We start from the raw sequence: 20989 nt of genomic DNA on the forward strand, positions 1-20989 counted from the left end.
CCACTCGTCACTGGTCTTCACTTGAACATTGAGCCGTTGACCGCAAGTCTTTGAGTGCGACCATCCAGCCAATTCCTTATCCACTGAGTGGTCCATCCATCAAATCCATCTCTCCAATTTAGAGACGAGGACATCATGCGGACTGTGTCATATGCTTTCCACAAGTCCAGGTAGATGATGTCAGTTGCTCTTCCCTTATCCACCAAGTAGATGGCCAGAGATCAAGCAGTGTGCAACAGTGACGCATATGATAAAAAGTGCCTGCTGTACAGATCTGATAAATGTCTTAATCCAGTATGAACTGTGCTGGCAGATCTCTGCACGTGCATCATGCCATGATTTTGAAAACAAGCTCATTGATTGGACTGCAGGACTGGGAATTAATTTAAGACAAGTGATTTCACAGAAGTGGTGGAAGTAATGGTGAAGAGAGGAGGTGGCTTTGTGTTGGAATCACAGGTGCAGAGAACACTTCTGTGCACAGCTGGATGGTTTCAGCTCTTTCAGCAAATGTTTTCAGTGCTGTACAAAAGGTGCAAATGTCAGCACTACTACTTATTAGATTTTTCCTGTAGGAAAAAAGGCCATTTTTATCATGTGCCTATAATTTGCTGCATTGCATTACCCGTGAGTATACATCATCCTTCATCATCTTCATGGTGGGCACTTTATCAGCTTATAGCACTCTTCAACAAGAGTTGGCAAGTACTTTCCCTTTCCATTCTCTCTGGAAACTATTTTCACTGTTTTTTCCTTTATATATATCACATGGGTCATGATTACGAAACAGCCATATGCATCCTACTCCAGGAAGAGAGCTGTGTTCTTAGTCTGAACCCCAAATCTGCTGCATTGATGTTGATTAAGCCTGGTCTGAAGCTTAGAGTATCTGCTGTGATTGCCGATTGGGGTATTCGTGCCCCCTAGTTTTATGCATGGTCTTTTGCATGCTGCTTTTTCTCGGTGGTGCTTATCTTTTTTGTTTTCCCCACCTTTAATCGTAAGAGGTGAACTAGAATGAATGTCTGGCTTTGTTTCCTCCTGAAGACACTTCTGCCCTGAGGAATAACAGAGGCTATTGCAAATCCTGCATTCACAGACGTTGTGTTTCTGCACCAGCTGATGCCCAGCCTGGTGTGGACCAAATACACAGAATTTATGTTGTTGGAAGCTGGGAAATCACACATTGAACCACTGTTCATCTCTACTCACGTAGACTGGGCACGGACAAGCAGGCTGTCGCCAGCAGATAGGGTCAGGGTTTTACCATCCATGGTAACAGTAGATGTGCCCTCCTGAAGGGAAAGAACAGATAACCAGCTTTTAATTTTCCACATCCTATCACTAGCAGAAAGAAAATGCTGCAGATAAGTATGGAAATCTTTCCCACTGAAAGAGCACTTCAAACCTCCTCTGTTTCATAAGACCTAGCTACGTATTCAGCTGATCTTCCCTGTCTGACACTATTAGCATCAATAAAAACATGCTTCATGGTTCATTGTTCCCCATCATAAAGCAGCAACCCATTGCCTGACTCTTGGGGGTACACTGCTACCAATCTAACCTAGCAGCCTCCAAGTTGGTACAGCTCTGGAAATTACAGAGATAACCTCCTGCAGTACTTCAAGCTCCTCTTCTACTTTTCTGATTTCTAGTATCTTTTTAAGTCTTGAAAAGCAGTTCACAAGTCAGCAGGGAGCTGACAGAAATCGCTAATAGGAGTCCATCCACACTGGAATGGACTCGTCATTATCATGTCAGGCAGAGGAGCCAGGTTCTTGCCAGCAAGCAAGGGCTTGATTGCATAGGCTGTTGTAAGCTGCAGTGTAAACAAATGTCTTTCAAGATTATTATGTCTTTAATTACTATTTGATAGTCGCTGTGAATTTCAACAGAACAGAAACTGGTAGAAATATCTGCCTCCCAAGCTAGGCGACTTGTGTAAATGAAAACTAGCTTTTCTCTGCGTTTTCCCTTGCGCTGCGAGTGTTTCCTAGAAGCCAGTTGAATGGAGGGCATCTGGATCACCTACCGCTGTGCTTTGGTATAGACAAGTTCTCAGTTAGATTTTTATTAGCTTAGGCTACCTGATTCTAGTTTGACTTCAGTATGAGGACAAATGCTTCAAGGCAGAAGTAAGAGGTGACACTTTTTTATCACTCAGAGGCATTCTGATGTATTTACAGGCTATAGCCTAGGTAGGGTATATTAAAATCCCCACCAAGACCTGACAAAGCATGCCAGTATCTCTGTCCTCAACATACAAGATAAGACTAGTCTTAGGGTGGCAGTAGTTTACAGTTATTTTTCACCATAGTTTAAAGCTGAAGGGTGGTGCCTGTTGATGATCTTTTCTATGAGAAGGAAGCTAATCATTTTAATTTCTGTTGCTAGAAGGCTTTGCTACTGTTCAGTCTGCTCTGAACTGAAACATGAACTCATTGGTTAACAAGTGTGAATTGTCACGTACCAGCTGCCAGATCCAGATATCTGAATTCTTTTTACTTTTCTCAGTTGTTCCTGATCCATAAGCTATAACCTTTAAAAAAAAAAAAAAAGAAACAGGGAAGAAAAGTAACGGATTCATCCCAGTGACCAAAGTGTACTTATTCATCTTCCTACAGCATTTAAAACATTCTATTTTTACAGAAAAATGTTCATAGAAGATGACGTTATTTTTACAGACATTAAAATTCACATTACGTTTGGTATTCTCATATTGATTCCTACTGATAAAAAGGGAACTGATCACACCTGCCACTCCTTATGCTCCTCTGCATCCTCACTTATCTATTCCTTCTGCCTCCTCCCACTCTCAGCTTTGCATCTATATCCTTCCTGCTTCTGTTCTTGGAACAGGCACTTCCTCCTCATGAACTCTGGGCCCTGTCAAGAGCCTGTTGAAGTAGAAAAGATTCTTCCATTAATATTAAAAAAGCTGCAGACCGGACCGTATTTTTCTTATTATCTGCCCTTTCTGTGTTCTTCCTGAGAGTCCCACACTCTCTGTCACTTTGCTGTCAAATGTATTGGATTCTTCAGAGTGTGACTCCAAGTAACCCAGGGAAAGAATAGGTTTTGTAAACTATCGTGCATACAGCACAGATATCAAATGGTGACAGCTTCATTTACACCGAAGCTAGACTGTGTTTGACTAAACTGAGAAGTGCAATGCTTTAGCACAGCCCAGCCTCTCTGGTGCTGTCCAGTTTTCCTTGTTTCCACTTTATGGAGATTGAGGGGAAAGGAAAAAAGTGTATTTACACACCCAGATTAGACTTGGCACCAAGAATGCTGTTCAAACATATAGGAAAGCCAAACACACACACTTGTCAGTAGCATTTGCATCACACTGGTGTTTCTGATTTGGGAAATACGGGGGGGTAGGGGGGTGGAGAGAGCGAGCTGTTTTAATCCCAAAGGAAATGAATGGAAGTAAGGTTCAGGTTGATCCTGTGAATGGAAGTATCTGAGCTAGGAAGCCCCTGCCCTAAGCTAGTCAAATCAATGGACGAAGACAGGCATTGCCGACGGGCAGGGCAGGCTAAGACTGAGTTGTTCTGTAGGGGTGCGTAACTTTGCTGGCTACATATTGTTCCCAGGCCTGGATTCACTCAGTCTGAACAGTAGGCACTTACTATCTGTAGCCTTAAAAATATTCCTCTCTTTCAGAAAAATTAGACTCCCCTACCTCTGTTTCAAAGTTATCTCCAAACATACTCAAGGATTTCTTCTGTTTTATTTCGCCACGATGAACATTTAACCAGCCTTGGAAGTAAAACGGCTCCATAACAGAAGTGGAATTCAGTGGGAAAGGTGTTTCTTTCAGGAGTTCATCTGTAAGCAAGGCAGAGGGCTATCAGTGATGCTTGCTTCCCTTGATCTTTGCAAACATTTTACTGTTGTTTACAGCTGGAAGGGTTCAATTTACTATTTACTATTATCTAGACAAAAGTCAATTGTAACAGCAAACAGTGCTATGGTCATTATCAGGACTTCTTACTTGACGTTGTAAGACGCATACATATATTCTTTGAAGCTGTTGTCAGAACTATTGTGCATCCATGCTTGTTAAAAATGCATTCAAACAGTATGCAATGGACTACCTAGTTCTTGCTGGTATATTCTTCATTCTCTTTCAGACCAGCTTGATAAAATCCGATGCATCATCTCTGAGCCTTTGCTGAGTCATCCCTTACATATCCCCATATAAGTGCAATTAGGCCCATAGAACCAGCTTACTTTACATCTTTCACCTAGTTAATACTGGTTTTTATGTTTCTTCTCCCCTATGTGTTTTTAAAGGCACTGACCACAGTGGAGCAAACTGGTTATCATAACCCTAAATTTAATAAAATGCCTTTTTGTGGTGCTCCTGGAGTTGTAGCTGGATTTAATTTCCAGTAATTCTCCTTCGTAACTGATTTGATTTAAAATAGCTGGAGGACCGAATGCAGTTTCAGTGTAGCTGGTGAAATTCAAGATTTGTGCTGTATGCTGTTGGTATATGAAATTAGCTTTAGTTATTTACCAGCTCACAGTGAAGTGCAGAGACAGCGCAATCACCTTGGTGATCCTAAGTAGTTCATTCTGAGATGCCATGGGGGAACACCCATAGAGTAATTTCAAGTAATAATGCCAACTAGACGCAGGAAAAACTCACTAGATGGCTGTCTTGCAAACGCATTGAGGTAATAAACTCGCAGCCAAATCTTAAGTCTCGGTACTAGTAATAAAGTAGGTCTTTTTAAAGCATTAGTGTATTCATTATGCAATGTTTTTCTGGTTCTTTTCTAAAGCTGTATCTCACTGCTCTGCAGTGTTTTGAATGTATCATTTCAGGTTTTCATGGAAGGCCGTTTTGTATGCAGTCTTTGAACAATATGTGAGAAGGTCAGTGCATCCAAGGGATAGCAGTGTACTGAATAAGCTACTGCTGTTTAACGGATCATAATAAGCACCAAGTATCTACATCCATCTCCAGACAATCTGGATGGGATGCTAACCCTTTTATTTTAGAGTCAGGTTTTGCCATTCAAATTTCTTCTGCATTATATTAAATTAAATGGAAGAAGTCAACGTGTTTCTGCAAATGATTTGTCTCAGCAATGCCTCTTTCAGGAAATACTGAAAGCAATCTGAAGAAATCTGCAGCAAAAGAAGGAATTTTTTGTTTGAAAGCTTTTTGCCTTCAAGCTTTTTTTTAAAAAAAGCATCCTACTTTTACATTATTTAACTCAAATACTTAACACGCTTTTATTGAAAAGCAAACTCCTCCAGAGAAATTAAGAAGCACCAGAAGGAAAAAGAAAATCTTTACATTAGATTTATTCTAATCTGGGCCTGGAAACATTAACGAGACCTAGTCTGAACATTCTATATTTTATTGTTTGATAACACTAAAAAGTAGTGTTAAGGTCATTGGCGATTTGTTTTCACACTGCAATATGTCTGATTTTTCTTTTTTCTTAATTTTCATGGGTTCACCAAACTTGCTTTGGACGTCATTAGGAATACTTATATGCTTTGTCCTTAAATTATGGATACGCTCAACTATAGCTGCATTGGAAAGTTGTTTTTTTATTAGGGCAAGATACAAAATAAAGGTCTAAAATATTATGATATATATTCACACACAGCAGAGGAGAAGACAGACATTTTATCGGAAGGTACTCAGTGCAATTAGTATTCCAATAGATTTTTAAATATTTTGTTTCATTAATAGTAGCAATCTTTACCTTCTAAAGTAATATGAAGATGATAGAGATTTTTTCTGTTATCAGAATAAAGCAGGTCACTCTTGAATTTAGAAAAGCCTTTTGGAATACAAGAAAGTTACCCATTGGTAGGACTTTCTACTAAAATGCATGTCCTAGTTGAGATAGTTTTTTAAAAAACAAACAACAAACCAACCAACCAACCAACCAACCAAAAAACCCCCCAAAAACCAGTAGATAGCACCCGGTAGGGTAAGAGACGCACACCGAGAAGCCATGGGTATCCTGCTCAGCTCAAGGGGATACATCTTCTCCACAGGTTAAGAATTCCAGCATCAAGCTAACAAGTAAGTTCAGACTTCATATGCTGGAGAATGGACAGCAAAAAGCTGAGTCTCTAGGGTGGGTACTGTGATGTTTTAAGCAAGCAGAACTATGAATGCTCCCCATGAGTTGCAAGGAATTTGGGGTACAAAAAAGCCAAAGTACTTGTTTGTGTTCTGACCAAGAAGCAACACACATCTAACAACGAAAAGTAACTATAAACTTCTAAGTTTGTAGCTTAACTTCTGTCACTTATTCCCCATACACGTAATTTTGCTAGTTTTCCTCTTTCTAGTGATCTCTGACTCCAGCTGTTGTGATAGCATAACAGCCTTTGAAAACTGAGTCTGCACGAAATGAACCTTTAGTGTGACCCAGCACGATCATTTGATTACCTGTTACTGCAGAACAAGTAAGAGAGCACTGTGATGACGAAGTACATGACATATGTCTGACATTATTAATAGCCTACTTGACTGAGTCCTCATTTAACTCTGATCCTCACCCCCTGCATGATGCTGAAAGCTGCAGGTGCCCTAGTGCTTCTGAACTTGAGCTAACGAGCTATGATGAGGAGGATCCAATATTTCGCGATCCCACACATATCAGAGTTGAAGCCTGGTGCTTCCAAAGGAACTGAGTGTTTCTTATCAGGCAATGGCTTATATTTAGATATTGTTGCATATATTTCTGCTTAGCCTGTATATTAGCTTTCAACAATATCTCAGGAAGTGTGAGTTGGTGTGTTTCCAGAGTTCTTACGTTCTAGTAATACTGTGAGACAAGGAGACAACATGTTTAATGATGGTAAAACTATGCCAGCAAAATGCAAGAAGATGGCAATTCAAAGCTAGTCGTGTATGAGTCTCCGTGTAATATATCACTAAGTGGAACATCAAATCTAATATATTCTTACATGTCCACGAGATCCATTTAAATAGTTCAATAGTAAAGTCCATTTTTGTAGATCATTACTGTTAAATATTTGTATCACAGCAATGTGTTCTTTATTGGGTTTTATAGCTCTTTTCAGCTTTAAATTAGAATGTGATGATATCATGTTAAGCTGAAAAATACATCATGTTTACTGAACGAGTTTGTAAATATTTAAGAAAGGAAATTCCAGGTTTTAGAGGAAGTTGATTTCAGTTAAACAATAGAGACTGTACTGAGACTGAGAATATGAAGCTGTGCAAAAATGGAGAGAACAGCTTGCAGGAAAACAGCCAGTGAACGTACAGGTAGTTACAGCCTCAACAGAGACCATCTAAGGAAGGGTTTGAACTTGCTGTTAGTACTGTACCACTGACAGCAGTAAAGAGGACAGGTAAAAGAGGACTGCCACTGGCCTACCAGGTATATGCGGGTGTATTTGCTTACCCCAAACTCGCATGTTACATGGAAGCTCCCCCTTCCCTACCCCAGCGACGTGCCTAAGCTTTCTTGTCAAGAAATCAGACCATCTCATTCTCTCAGAGTGTTTCTTCAGTCTTACTGTCCCCAAGCTCTTCCCATAGCTGTCTTGCAAACCTTGTTTCTTCGAGATTTGTTGCAAAGGAAAAGAGCGATAAAGCACATGAAATACAATATATTGAAATAGTGTCAACTATCAAACTGATTACATGTTGGCTTTATGAAAAACTATATTTTTCATACCATCCTTCACTTCTAGGCAGCATATTCTAGATGGAACAATCTTCAAATCTTTAAATCACTTCTACATTCTTACTAATTATGAAAGCCCCTCCACCCTAAGTCACTGTGCTGCCTCAGAAACAGCCTGTCCCTGCATGCTGTGGCCCCATCTCCACGCAAGGACGTGAGGAAGTCCCTTACAAATGGTGTCTCCCTCTGTAAAAGCAGAAGACATCCTTATCCAAAGTGGAGCAGTTAGATCCTCTTTGTTTTGTTACCCTTCAACTGAGCGTAAAACGGTCCAGACTAGGGATAAGGAGCTCACAAGTTATTTTAGAATTATGTATTCATTTATTTCTGTCCACTTTCTAATCATCCCTTCCATCTCTTAAAGAATACTATATCATAATGAATAGTTCTGATGTGACAGTTTTGCAGCATTTCACGTTTAACTGCCAATGCCAGCAATAATATATACGCTGGGATGTTTTTCCTATATGTGCTTACCTAACTCCTGTGAAAATTCTGCTTTATTCTCAATGTTAACAGAAATGTCAATGAGGCCAGTAGGAGTTTAATACCTCTGCAAATAAAACCTGTGGACTGAGGGATGTAATTTCAGTCATCTGGGTTTGAAAAAACAAGTAGTTAGCTCATTCCATATAAAAATCCAGAGTGAAAGCACTGACGGTGACTGATTACTTTGGGGGTAGTTGGTTCATTTCACTCGTTGACTATAGATGCAGAAACATTTAGCTGAAAATACAGCACTCACTTGGTGTAATCATACATTTCCCTGTGTTACTGTGTTTTTGTAGCATGCCCTGAGAATTGGCATGTCTGCTAATTTATGACTTGTCCCTGTAATTATTTCTAGGCACATTTTTCTTTGTGTCATTAAATCTACTCTGGAAACTAAACAACAATTTTTTTTTTTCCTAATTGAAACAAAGAAGTTTGATGAGGAAAGCTTTGAAAAATACTTTTTTAATAAAGAAATATAGCCTCTTCAAAAGGAGGTATCACCAGCCAGAAGGAAGGGAATAAATTAGAGCAACAAAATTGCATGATTTAGGCCATAATTCCATTTAAAGGCTCTTCATGATATATCTCGGTCATTGTTAAGAATGATAAATTGTATTCAGAAATACTGACCACTGTTCCAATCCTAATATCAGGAATCTTAACTTTTGTTTCTGAATCTGCCTTTTATATGACTGTGGGCATTTCATTAATTGTCTCTGTGCATAACTTCTGCTTCCATAGAGGAGGAATAGGATATTTCATTATAACAAAGGGTTTTGTATTATATATCTGCATGTCCACTGACAATAAAGCTTTTATGGGAATTAAAATTTCACTGATAATTATAAGTAGATTAATTAATTTGGATAAACAAAACCCTGACATTCTACCTACACCATTAATGTGTACAGATCATTTTTAAACAAGTCTAACTTAGGAAAAGTCTTTTCTTGTACTTTTTCCCATCAAATTTCACATAAAAGAAGCCTGCATTATTTCAGTGAGCATGGGCAGAAAAACTTTTGAACTTCTGGATACTTTTGCAAACAATAGTCAGTCATCACCATTTATTAGAACTGGGGTTTGTCTGTCTGAACTGTCTCTTGTCCACTTGACTATAAAATTGGGATGAAATAGAAACCTTGAGAGAATCTTGCTTCCAGTCTGATTCAACTGAAAGCAGCAAGAGTTGTTTTGATAACTATGATTCCTCATGTCAAAATTTGTGTAATAAACATATTCACCCTTATTGATAAAAGGAGGGGAGAGTTGTCTCAGGCTTTATTTCTACATGTGGTAACAAAAGAGGCTAGTAATTCAGTACAAAACAGTTCCAGGGAAGATGCCTCAAGTAAGGATTGCATGCGATACATGTTTCTGGTTGTATTTCACTTGATGGTACTTGAGTCCTTCTTCTAAAAATGTATCTTTTTAATAGCTACTGCTGTCTCTTCATATATTCTGAGTACCCTGCTTTCAGAGGGACTGGCCCTAATGTTGGCTGAGCCAGAAACCATAAATAAATCAAGAAAAAGTCTGGACTTAGGGGTTTTTTTTTTGGTGTGGTGCTTTTTTTAAAGCAATTGGAGCTTGATTGATTCCATTTATAGCTTTCCTCTATGAGTGAGCTGCAATCAAGTGTTTCTTTCAACATGTTTTTCTTCAATTTTATTCCATTTCTCTCTAAAAAGGGGAGGCACTAGTTCAGGCTTATGTAGAGATGAACCTGAGAGCGCTTCAGCTGGCACTTTTAAACTGAGGGGATTCTGGATTTTCAGAAAAGAAACTGAAAGAGGCTGAAACCCAGCCCTCTGCATAGGCCAGCTCAAATCTTGGTAAAATACGTCTCGAGTCAGACATCATGAGAAACTGGTGGTAGCTTGTGGTATGTTGCAAGTGTCATGCTGGTTGTTGAATTCTACTTCTTAAGAAAAAGAAGAGAGCTGCTGAGGCAATAATCCAAAGCGTTATTTCTCTATCAGTTGGGTATGCCTCCAGAAGGAACATATTGGGTATGCCTCCAGAAGGAACATATTACCAGCTTACTCACATCTCAGTCAAACTTTGTTTGATTTCTTTATTTTATTTTAACACAAGTCTCACTAAAACTAGCTAAAACTTCTGTAACTAAAAATCTGGGGTATTTTCCTCATGTATAAGACATCACTGAGACTTTGAGCTTCTTACTGTCCATGAGAACTGAAAACTGGAAAAGTGGAGCCTGTTCCCCAGGCTGAAAGCCTGCCATGTAACTTTGTTGACTGCTTTTTGCTTACAGCAAGAGTTAAGCCAAGAACATTTCAAATATTTGTTGTCTTGACTTAGTGGCTAATCCAAGAGGAGAATCCATTCAGGGGAAAAAGAGGTATTGAGCTCTGAGCAAAATAACTACGTTTACTTATTTTTTTTTATCTTGAAAAAAACTTTTTTCAGCTTTAATGGAAGCCTCTCATGCCTTTTGGCCTTTTTACAGCTCTTGAATAAATTACAAGGAAAGAGCTTCTGTACTGGATTTATCAATAACAATTTCTCAGAGTTCTGTGTTTAAAAAAAAGTGTCAAGATGTATCATAGCTTCTGATCGATTGTCAGGTTTGGTCTTTAGCTCTAATCTTCTGCAAAAATATTAACAATATCAATCTTTAATGTTCTTTTTTTCTGCACTGATATAATTATTTTGTTACTGACATATAAGCTTTTAGCTCAGACTGGTAGGGATGCTTATTGGAAATCACTGTATTGAACAAGGATAATATGTGTGAGATGATTTTTTTTTATTACAGCAGCACCTAGAGGCTTCATCTGAAATTGTATTTCCTCTGCTAGATGCTGTATGAATACACAGTGAGAGACAGTACCTGCCCTGCCTACCCCCCCGCAAAAAAAACCCAACCCAAACAACAAAAAACAAACCACCAACACCCAAACATGTCACACAAGTGACACACTCAAATTAAAATAAATACATTTTGATGGTGCATATAAAGAAAAGTAAGATCTTGGAGACGACAACATTTTGTCTGTGAGAAGCACAGGCTTTTTCTGAGAAGTACATTTCCTAGTCAGTCAAAGAGCCAATGCCAAAAGGTCGTTCAGCTGCAAAGTCTTTCAGGCAGGGTTTCTGACTGGCTTACCATTTCCTAATTGCAAGGGCTTGTAAGGTTGCTATCCCATAGACTCTTCTGTGAACCTTTCATTTTGGTGATGATGATTTAGTCAACTGTTTTAAGAAAGGTGATGTTCATGCAAATAACATCTTTCCCTGATTTTAGGATCTGAGTAAGAACTTTGTTCCATTGTTGATTGAGACAGCAGGCAGTGACATTTTTATGGTGACTATCAAGCTGAGAAATGGGATAGATGTGGAAATAATGTTTCACTTGAACTTTGGTCTCTAATAGAGTCATTCATAAAAATCATCTTACTTAAGACATTCGGGAATGAAGATGGAGATTAAGGACAACTGGTTCCAAAAACTTCTTAGAGACGGGAACTAAAATTTATCTTTAACTTGTGGCAAGAGTTTCTATGATTCTATGATGAGGCACTTAGGGACATGGTTTAGTGGGCATGGTGGTGTTGGGTTGATGGTTGGACTCAATGATCTTAGAGGTCTTTTCCAACCTCTATGATTCTATGATTCTAAGAGCTATGGAATTTGTTATGGGTGTGACTGAAGGATGACATTCAAGTTTGTCATGTAGTTGTAAGAGTAGCATAGCTGGGTATTACGGCTGTGCATGTGTGCACATGCAGTGTGCCTGAGCCATGAATTTCCTGGTTGGTGCAGGACGTCCCCCAGTCTGTCACCTGCATAGATGAGACAACAGACTGATTGGAAACAACAAACCTAGTTCAGCAATGGGATTGACTGAACTGGTGGCCTTCACAACAGCATTTGGCTAACTGGTGCAGGAACTCTCCAGGTGGGAATCTCAGGCTGTCCTGGAGATCCCACAGGCAGCTCCTGCTGTGCTTATGCTGATTTGTACTTTTCATGTGTCGATTAAGAACCTGACGATGTCATGGAGACTCTCCAGGTAGTTCCTGCAGCAGAACTGACCAGGTTGCACCTAACTAAAACACTTGCAAATAGTCCATAGAAACTGTTCCTGCAGGTGCAGAAATGGTCACATAGTGCGGTCTTTTGTACATAGTTAAGACAGGTGGGTGGTATTTTGCACATAGTTTACATTAATCAATAGCAATGGATCATGCACATGCTGGGTGTTCATGTAGAGCTGTGGGCCAACAGGATTGGAAGATTTCAGCAAAACAAATTTCCCACTGAAGGTAGTGTCGCAAGTACCCTTGCAATAGAGACTTCGGTTGCCATACAGAAAGCAACCATCACGTCTGAGAGATCCGATTCCTAAAGATACTAATAAATTAGTTTTTAACAGTCACTCTCTCTATGTCCTATGTCTCTGTCCAACAGACTCAAGAATGGAGTTACGATTGCAGTATCTGCTCCAGTGTGGAAGTTGCAATCACTATGCACAAACAGAGGCAAAATAAAAAATAGGGTAAGACAGCATGGAAATAAAATGTTAAATGGATCAGATACATGAACTAAAGGTATCTGTCTTTCTCTAGGTGTCCTTATTTCCCAAGAGTAGATCACAGTGTATAGTTACAGGTAAAGGAGTACAAGTAGGTATGGAGTGTGTAGATTCAACTCACAAAAATCTCATTCCGCACAGTCAGAAATGAAATTTTGTTAGTATAAGACTTGAATGGCATGCAAGGATAGAGTTATTGAGATTTCACACTGTACAATTACCTGATAGGTCATTATGATGGCATCACATGAAAACCAAGATGCTGTGGGTAATCACGTGTATGGATTTTATTTGTGGTTGGGGTAATGAAAGGAATTACTTCCCAAAGTAACTTTAATTTACATAATCAGAAGGAAAACCAGAAACTTAGTCATTTTATGTGGAGAGAATCATTGCTGTTCAATCAGATACAGTAATTGTTCTAATTCTGAAATTAATTTGCATTACCTGGATTTGGTTTTCCAGTTTGATATTGTCTTGAATTGAAAAACCTGGAATAATAAACATTTAAACACCAGTAAAAAGTTGTGTTCATGTTCTCCAGGTTAACAAAGACTAGGCAGTAATACTGGCCATTAAGCTTTGTGCTGAGAATGGATGTGCCAGATCCTCAGCTACGATCACATGTATTCAACAGGGCTATACCTATTTTATTGACAGAGGGTTTGTCTGAAAGTCCTCCAAAATTCATGTCGCTAAACAATTTCCTTGTTCACCTTTAGCAACCGTTTAACAAATTGATTAATTAATTGATGACATTTACACATTTCCTAGAAAGCAGCTCTCTACCAAAATTGCCAGTCCTGATTGTTCATGAGTAATATCGATTAAAAGTACTTAGATTAAAGCAAAAGTGAAAGAAGCCCTAAGGCAATTTAGTGTTTTACCTAGTTAACCTAGCATCAATTCAGTGTTAATTTTTCATTCGATCCTTTTTGCACTTTGCAGCAGTGTGCTTTTACTTGTTCAAAAAGTATGTTCCAGATAGATCTGAGGAACACTTGATTTTCATATTTTTCTAAATCTGATTTAATGAGTTTGGGGTATACAAGATATGATTAAAAATTTGTAGAGCAGCAATTAACTTTTAACAAGTCTATGTAAAATGCAGCATAAATAGAAAATTAACTAAGTCAGTCACAGACTGATGAAGATCTATTAGATCATTTTAACCGTTCTTTTAAAATTTACACAGAAAAAAGCTTACTCTTGGATTATTGGTATAAGCTGAGTGCCGAGATCTTCGCAGTGAAACCATTTTTCAAAGAGGACATTAGTTGATTCTCCAACATAGTATCTGACAAAGTAAAAACATTAGTCAATCCTTTCATTAATTAACTGATCAGTCAGTTTCAGTCTTTTCAAGAAAATAGCTGCTTGCTGTTGTGTAAGAGCGTGTTATTCTCAAGCCTGGTGTACTTTATTCTGAAGAATGGTTATTTAGGGAAGCTTTCTGTTTCCCTGGTTAGCTGACTTGGTGGGTGGGGTGCTCAAACTTCTATGGAGGGCCTTGTAGTTCTGCTGAACAACCACAGATAAGTCACCAAATTCCTTTAGCAAACTTTCCAGATTTAATCCTGGAAATGATTGGTGCCATAGTCCCTTGGGACCAAAAATTCTCACTTTGGATGTAGTTACTGCAAAAATAACTGGCCCCAAATACCATTTCCAGTAACTGCTTCCATGCAGCTATGAGATAAATGCTCATATTTAAGGGTGGCAGCTTGCTTATTGCCCATGCACGGACTGATAAGAAAACAAGGTGGCTCACGGACTTGTTTGCAAAAAATAGATGGTTGTCAGCTGCGTAAATTTGGGAAGTGTTGTTTAGCTCACCCCTCTGAAGAGGAACTTAGTGCTTCACTTGCATTATTTTATGTCTTCATAAATAAACAAATTGTGCTGGGATCAACAGGTCAAGGTTGCTGTAACCTATGGAATGGCAAATACAGAATTTACCTACGGATTTAAAAAAGACTGCATGGACTGGCAAATGAGTGATGCTCCAGTACAGTCACTCATATTGCGACTGATTGTAAATAGGTCCTGTGTGTCCTTTGGTTAAAGTCACTGGAATGTGTGTTTGAAGAGAGAAACAAGGCTTATATAATTATACTGTGCATATTTGTGTATACACGTCTGTCTTATGTATCTATATACATATTGTCCAGAAAGTTTGTAAGAGCTCCCCGGCTCCTTAAATTTTGCAAAAACAGGGTACTCGGAAGAGAGTAATGTTATTACTGCCTCCAGTATGGAAAAAGCTGTGCTACGAGCACAAATTTTGAACACAGAGAATCTACAGAGAAGAGAGATGTTACAAATCTCTCAGCTGGGAAAAGGCTTTGCACCTGGGAAGGACTTTGCACCTTACTGGGTGTCAAAGAATCCAACCACACAACTAACATAAAATTTAGTTGTTTCTGTACTTGTTTGCCATAGGATTAAGATTATCTAGTGCATTTTTCTTATAGTACAAAGCATGTAATCATTACTTAGGCTGAAACACTGGGGCAGGCTACTTCTTCACTTGTACAATAATTGGCATGCTGGGGGCTCTGATTTATGACTGAGGCTTGTAGGCATGATAAATAATGGAACAGTAACGTAATATTAGACCTTGAGTCAGCATACTTCAAAGTTTATTATGAATTCCTCTTGTACAGTCTTTGCTGCACGTGGCTGGGAGTGAAAAAAGTTTGAGAAGATTAGAGGTTCTGATTGTAAATCCCATCTCTCCCAGGAGCACACAGAGAGACAATGTAGGTTAAAAAGTATGACATGATTGTTCACTTCCAAAACTTCAGGTGTCTTTGTTTATCATGTCAGTGTGAAAACAAGGGCACAAAAAACCTCTAAGTGATTTATTTTCAGGCATCTTATTAGGTATTTTCAATTAAGAGTGTGCTTTGTTAATCAAATTATTTTCTTTCCACCTGCAAACCATATGGTAGCTTTTAGTTTAATTTCTCCACAAGAGCATGACTATATTGGAGTGCAAATCTCTAGATCTACCTGGCATCCCTAAAAAGGCATTCAGCATCTCTCTAACTCATACCATTCACAGACTTCATGTACTAGGTAGGTTATCTTACTTAAAGTTACCTAGAGCTATTTATGGTCCTTTATTACAAATAAACATTGTTATCTGAATCACGGGCCAATTGTTTCTAGCTCAAAATATCTTTTTAATACCGTAAGTGCTCACGATCCACAGACCTGCAATGAAAGGGAAAAAAGGGACAAGTGCATAGATGAACAATGTTTTAAATGAACTGGATTTGTCTTTAGCTTGGAATCCAATCAGGTGGTTTTTTGAATGGTCCCTTTCTTAGTTTCTTATTTCTTTCTTTAGCCTTTTTTGTTTGAATGAAAAAGTATATCTTTCTAGCTCCACATATTCGCAATCTTCCTATTGTGACACCGCCCATGCAACAATCAAAACTGTAGGCAACAGGACAGAAACAGTACATTACAGATATTATGGCAGTTTTAAATCTTTATAAATTACATGACTAGCGGTATGCTCTCTTTGGTCAGTCGTACCTGGTTAATGTCAAAACAGCTTTTCTAACTCGGCTAATGTTACTGCTGTGACTTGCCTTCTTAGACTTATGAATTCTGTATGACCACAGGACAAGGCTTAGTCCTGCTCCCACTAGAATACAAAGTAAGCCTCTCATTTCTTTGAAGATGTTGTTTTCTTAATGCAATAAAAGGTAGGCAGAGGTGTGTACAATGTAGAGGGGTTAGTGTTAAGAAAATTGACTTTTGTTTCCAGCTTCCCACGCACTTGCCGTGAAAGCTGCTCTTTATCTTTCTGCTTTCAGTGCTTACAAAGGAATTAATGTTCTGCTTGCCAGAACTGATAAAAAAATCTTTTTTTTATTTGTGTTGTTACAGAGCTCTGAGATTTTAAAACTTAAGGCGATAGTAGTAGGCAATACATAAGTAGATAGCTATAACCACAACATGCATTTAAGACATTTCAACATGTTCCTTGTTTAACTAAATCAAATGCTAAATGAGATCTCTGTTTATGTGTGTATAGATAAATAGATGTGTGGATAAAATTAGTACAAAATTGCCAGGGTGAATCTGATAAATTATCAGGAAAGTAAAATACAGTATTGTATTGACATGAGAAATTAGTTTATATTACAAGTCCTAACAGATTAGCCAACAGTTTATACTTCACCTGAGCCCATCAATTTCTGTCTTTAATCTTTCTCTCTCAATCACAAGACCCACAGTGTTTGCATATCTCTGAGGAGAATGAGGTATCCTAGCAGGTAGGAGGAACATCTGTTCAAAGAAATGGGAAAGCATCAGTGTCAGGAAATCTTTGTTCTTTGTGTTGTCCTTCCCCTGCCCCACAACCTGCAAAATCCTCCGCTCCTTGCCCCACTTTTCCCCTACTCTTTGTTGATCCTGTGTTGCTCCTTTGCAGCGACACCCGCTTTGGTACCAACAGCCCAGCAGATAGTGCTTCTTGTTTTCTCGGTGAATGCTGACCGTTAACTCCGCAATCAGCACTGCCTTTATTGCAGTCGAGTGCTCTCCTCCCAGTCTGATCATCACTGCTAGACACAATTGAAATTAAAATCTAACCAGTTACTCATCTGGAATTTATAAATTTACTGCAATTTCTGAGTAGCAGAAATGGAAATAAAAAGCAAGTTTGTTGTCAGCTCAAGAAAATGTCTAAACTAATCAACCACATGTATCCCTCCAACACAGCGAGCACCTGTGATTGCATGACGGGGAGTGTTATTCTCTCCAAAAATAATTAACAAATATGAGGGGCTACTTACTTATGCAAGCGACAAAGTGAATAGGCAACATTGGTTGGGAGAAGTCTATTACTGAAGTTTGAGAATAAACCTTTTTCTAGCAGCTATCTGACTATGTAGGAAGGTGGTAAGCCTGTACTGTTCTTCAGCGCTACAGATTTCTTAGCCAGGTTTGGGCAAGTCATTACAATTTCTCTGCCTGCAAAGCAGAGCTGATGATAGTGCCTCACCAGGACTAGTGTCAGTCTTCCCACTAAGGATATTGCGGGCGCCTTTTCATTAATGCTTGTGGTACATGCCAAGATCTCAGCTGGATGTGCTTCTCCAGCGTGAAGTGTATTACCAGAATCTCACCGTCTATAGGTTCGAAAACGTAGATCTGTTTCTTCGTTGAAAATGTCATAATGCTTCTAATGACATCAAGCTATTGGGTCTAATTTATGTCTTCCACTTTAAAGGCTGGCCCCAGTAGATCTAATAATCCTTTCAAAGACTGAGTGCAGTTCAAGCTTGTGACAATAATAATGACTGGCAGTTGTAGCACATCTAATAACTTGTAGTAACACCAAGTAAAATGTCTAGTCACGCTCTCATCAAGTCACGCAGTGCTCATCAGGAGCACTGCAATCTATGCTTCAGCAAGTCCACTACTATAAGGAAAAACAACCGAGTGCAGCTGGATACATTTTATCCATAAATTGCTCTTTTAAAACTGTTCTCGTATTGTGATGGTTGCGAAGGCTAGCTGTGACAACTAAAGAAGGCTGAAAATTGCTGAATCTCTTAACCTTCTAACTTCTAGGCAGACCGCTTAATGGCGTGTTTGGGTGGGTAGGCAGTATGACCTGACAAGTGTACATAAAAGACAGATCCACTATGAATTCACATGGCAGATTCCATGCCATGCAGGGGAATAAGAACTCCTCTCAGTATATTCCTGACCATCTGAATGGGTATCCCAAAAGCCCAGAGAGATTTTTATCTGTTACTGAAATCATGAAATGTTGAACGCAGTGTATTGTAGTTTGCTGTTAATTACATGGAATTTGCTATACCGCATCCAAGTTTTTTGTTTTTTGTGTTTTTTTTTTTAAATCCTGATGCCATCTCTTGCACAGCAGGGTTAAAATTATTTTTAAATACTTCATAAAATATTCATTTAACATACCTATGCTCAACAATAACAGAAAAACAACCCTGTTTTACCTCGCCTTCTCGGATGACAATGTCTTTTTGTTTCCCATTTTCAATTATCTTCAAACACATATCTCCTTTAACCTGGTAAAAAAGCTGAAGGAATAGGAAAATAACATTAAGGCAACTACTCCAAAACATTCTGTACTTCATATTCTGTATATAAAGGATACATGTACAAATACATTCAATCTGTAATTGCAAATATTTACAGTTTTTTTTCTAACAATAAGTAACAGACTTCCAACCTCTGTTGCTTTTGAAAATGTTACTGAATATGTATTATTTCCATTATCTTACATACATTTGACAATCTATCTAAGAGGTCTGTAGCTGCTTCTAGAGCTATTCTGTGAACCCAGTGGAATTCCATTGTGCTGTCTTTACTCCTGGGAATTACTCTTTGTAGGGCTGGGATGTTATGGTTCAGACATCCGCTAATTACACTGGATATAAAGCTTCGTTTCAGATGTGGCAGGGTCTTCGCTATTACATTCAGTCAAATTAAATGTCACTTTTCCAAATAAACTCCAAATATGCATGCACAGGTGTTTTGGGTGTGTTTTTTCATTTTTAATGGAGATTTCTCATATGGGAATAATTGCCCATTTGGAAGCTGTCCTGCTTTATTTCTGTGGATACCCTCAAAGCCCAGCAACAGCTGCTCCTCTTCCTACTGTGTATGTAAAAGGATTACATTTGAAGCATGTATAAGGACAGAACCACTGAACCCAAAATTCTGTCTTCAGTGACCTTTCCACAGCTCTGTTTTCAGAGTAGCTTTGTGGGGGCTCTGAGGTGCTCAGACCTAGCCTCATGTTTCATGGTAGAACTGTGCTCTGATCTGTAAGCAGGCCTCTCTTTGACCTGGAATAATGGGCACATTTTTCCTCATTTTATATAAGACAGAACAATAATACTTCAAAAAGTCAACTTTAATTTTCTGCCACACGCTGCCAAGTTTCTATATGCTTTCCATGTTCTGTTTGCCATATCTAGAAACCAAACAGATGATTAATTCATATAATTGCTAGTGCAGCTGAAATTGTCTGAAACTTGATTAGAAGTTAGAACTATAATGAAAATAATTTTATTTATAGTAATTCACTACAGTTTTAGCAAAATGGAAAATAAATAGGGGAAAGAAGAAACCACTGAAGTATATAAAAACCCCGAACTAAACCTTTTCCAACATTAGAAAAGCTTAATGAATTTTTTGAATCAGGACTATTTCTAAAACAGTTTTGAAATACTAATACGTGCCCCTGAGAATTCAAGAAACACCCTTATGAACATAAGAATGAATGAATATGCTGCCAAGGGAATGAAACAGTAGAGACAACTGAACATGTACTGGAAAAGAGCTCATGCTGAGAGCTCTCACACGAGTGAAAAGTTCACCTTGTGCCAGGGACATCGACATGGACAAATTATAACTCCTGTCTAGATGGCCACAGTGCCAGGCTACTTATCCTCCTTGCACTCCACTTCCCCATGTTCTTTTCCTGTCATTTTCTTTGGTGTTACTGAGTGACCATATAAAATGCTATAGAAGCCCTCATGACAGAGCCCATCGGGCAAGGCTAACTGCTCATTGTACAACATAAAGTGATTCGAGTGGGGAAATGATCTCTCCTTCATTTCAAAAAAGACTCATCTAAGACCTTAAGATCCTGATGGATTATCACGCAGACCATTGGTAATACGGCACTGGTAAGGCTGGAATTGAAAGATCCTTTTTGAAACATTGAGCTTTGGAGTGTTATCTTCCCTGTAACTACCAAGGGAGCTATTACTGAACACCTGTACAGGAGATGGAGAAGAGGGAAAGGACAACAGAGGCAGAGGCTTATTCTGCTTGTGACAATGAGTCACATGGCTAAGCAACTTTCTGGTGATGAGAGACGGGGGAGGGGAAAGGAGCCGTCTGGTTCAATAGCCGAGCATCACAGTCACAAAGAAAAATTCTGAACACTGAATTCTGAATTAAAAGATTTGTTTTGCAACGGGAAAGGAGGAATGGGGTGGGTTACACATTGCCAATAAAAGTGTTTTTCTGACTGAATTTAAATCATAGAATCATAGAATCATTGAGGTTGGAAAAGACCTCTAAGATCATCGAGTCCAACCATCAACCCAACACCACCATGCCCACTAAACCATGTCCCTAAGTGCCTCATCTACTCGTCTTTTAAATACCTCCAGGGATGGGGACTCCACCACTCCCCTGGGCAGCCTGT

General features: G+C 38.8%; 1 protein-coding gene across 2 annotated transcripts in view; it reads right to left on the reverse strand.

Moving 5' to 3' along the window:
* Positions 1-20989, reverse strand: part of HAAO (3-hydroxyanthranilate 3,4-dioxygenase) — a 34413-nt gene that overhangs the window by 1424 nt on the left and 12000 nt on the right. Inside the window, exons 3-9 of one of the 2 annotated variants that reach the window (XM_009279618.1) lie at positions 18762-18845; positions 16961-17067; positions 13970-14059; positions 13210-13253; positions 3692-3837; positions 2471-2539; positions 1209-1295 (exon numbers count right to left, since the gene is read on the reverse strand). In XM_009279618.1, coding sequence (XP_009277893.1) covers positions 1209-1295; positions 2471-2539; positions 3692-3837; positions 13210-13253; positions 13970-14059; positions 16961-17067; positions 18762-18845 — 627 coding nt within the window. The remainder of the gene's footprint in view (positions 1-1208; positions 1296-2470; positions 2540-3691; positions 3838-13209; positions 13254-13969; positions 14060-16960; positions 17068-18761; positions 18846-20989) is intronic. The other variant, XM_009279617.1, reaches the window with a different exon arrangement.

The sequence above is a fragment of the Aptenodytes forsteri genome, unplaced genomic scaffold, assembly GCF_000699145.1.
Source record: "Aptenodytes forsteri isolate BGI_AS27 unplaced genomic scaffold, ASM69914v1 Scaffold195, whole genome shotgun sequence".
NCBI lineage: Eukaryota > Metazoa > Chordata > Aves > Sphenisciformes > Spheniscidae > Aptenodytes > Aptenodytes forsteri.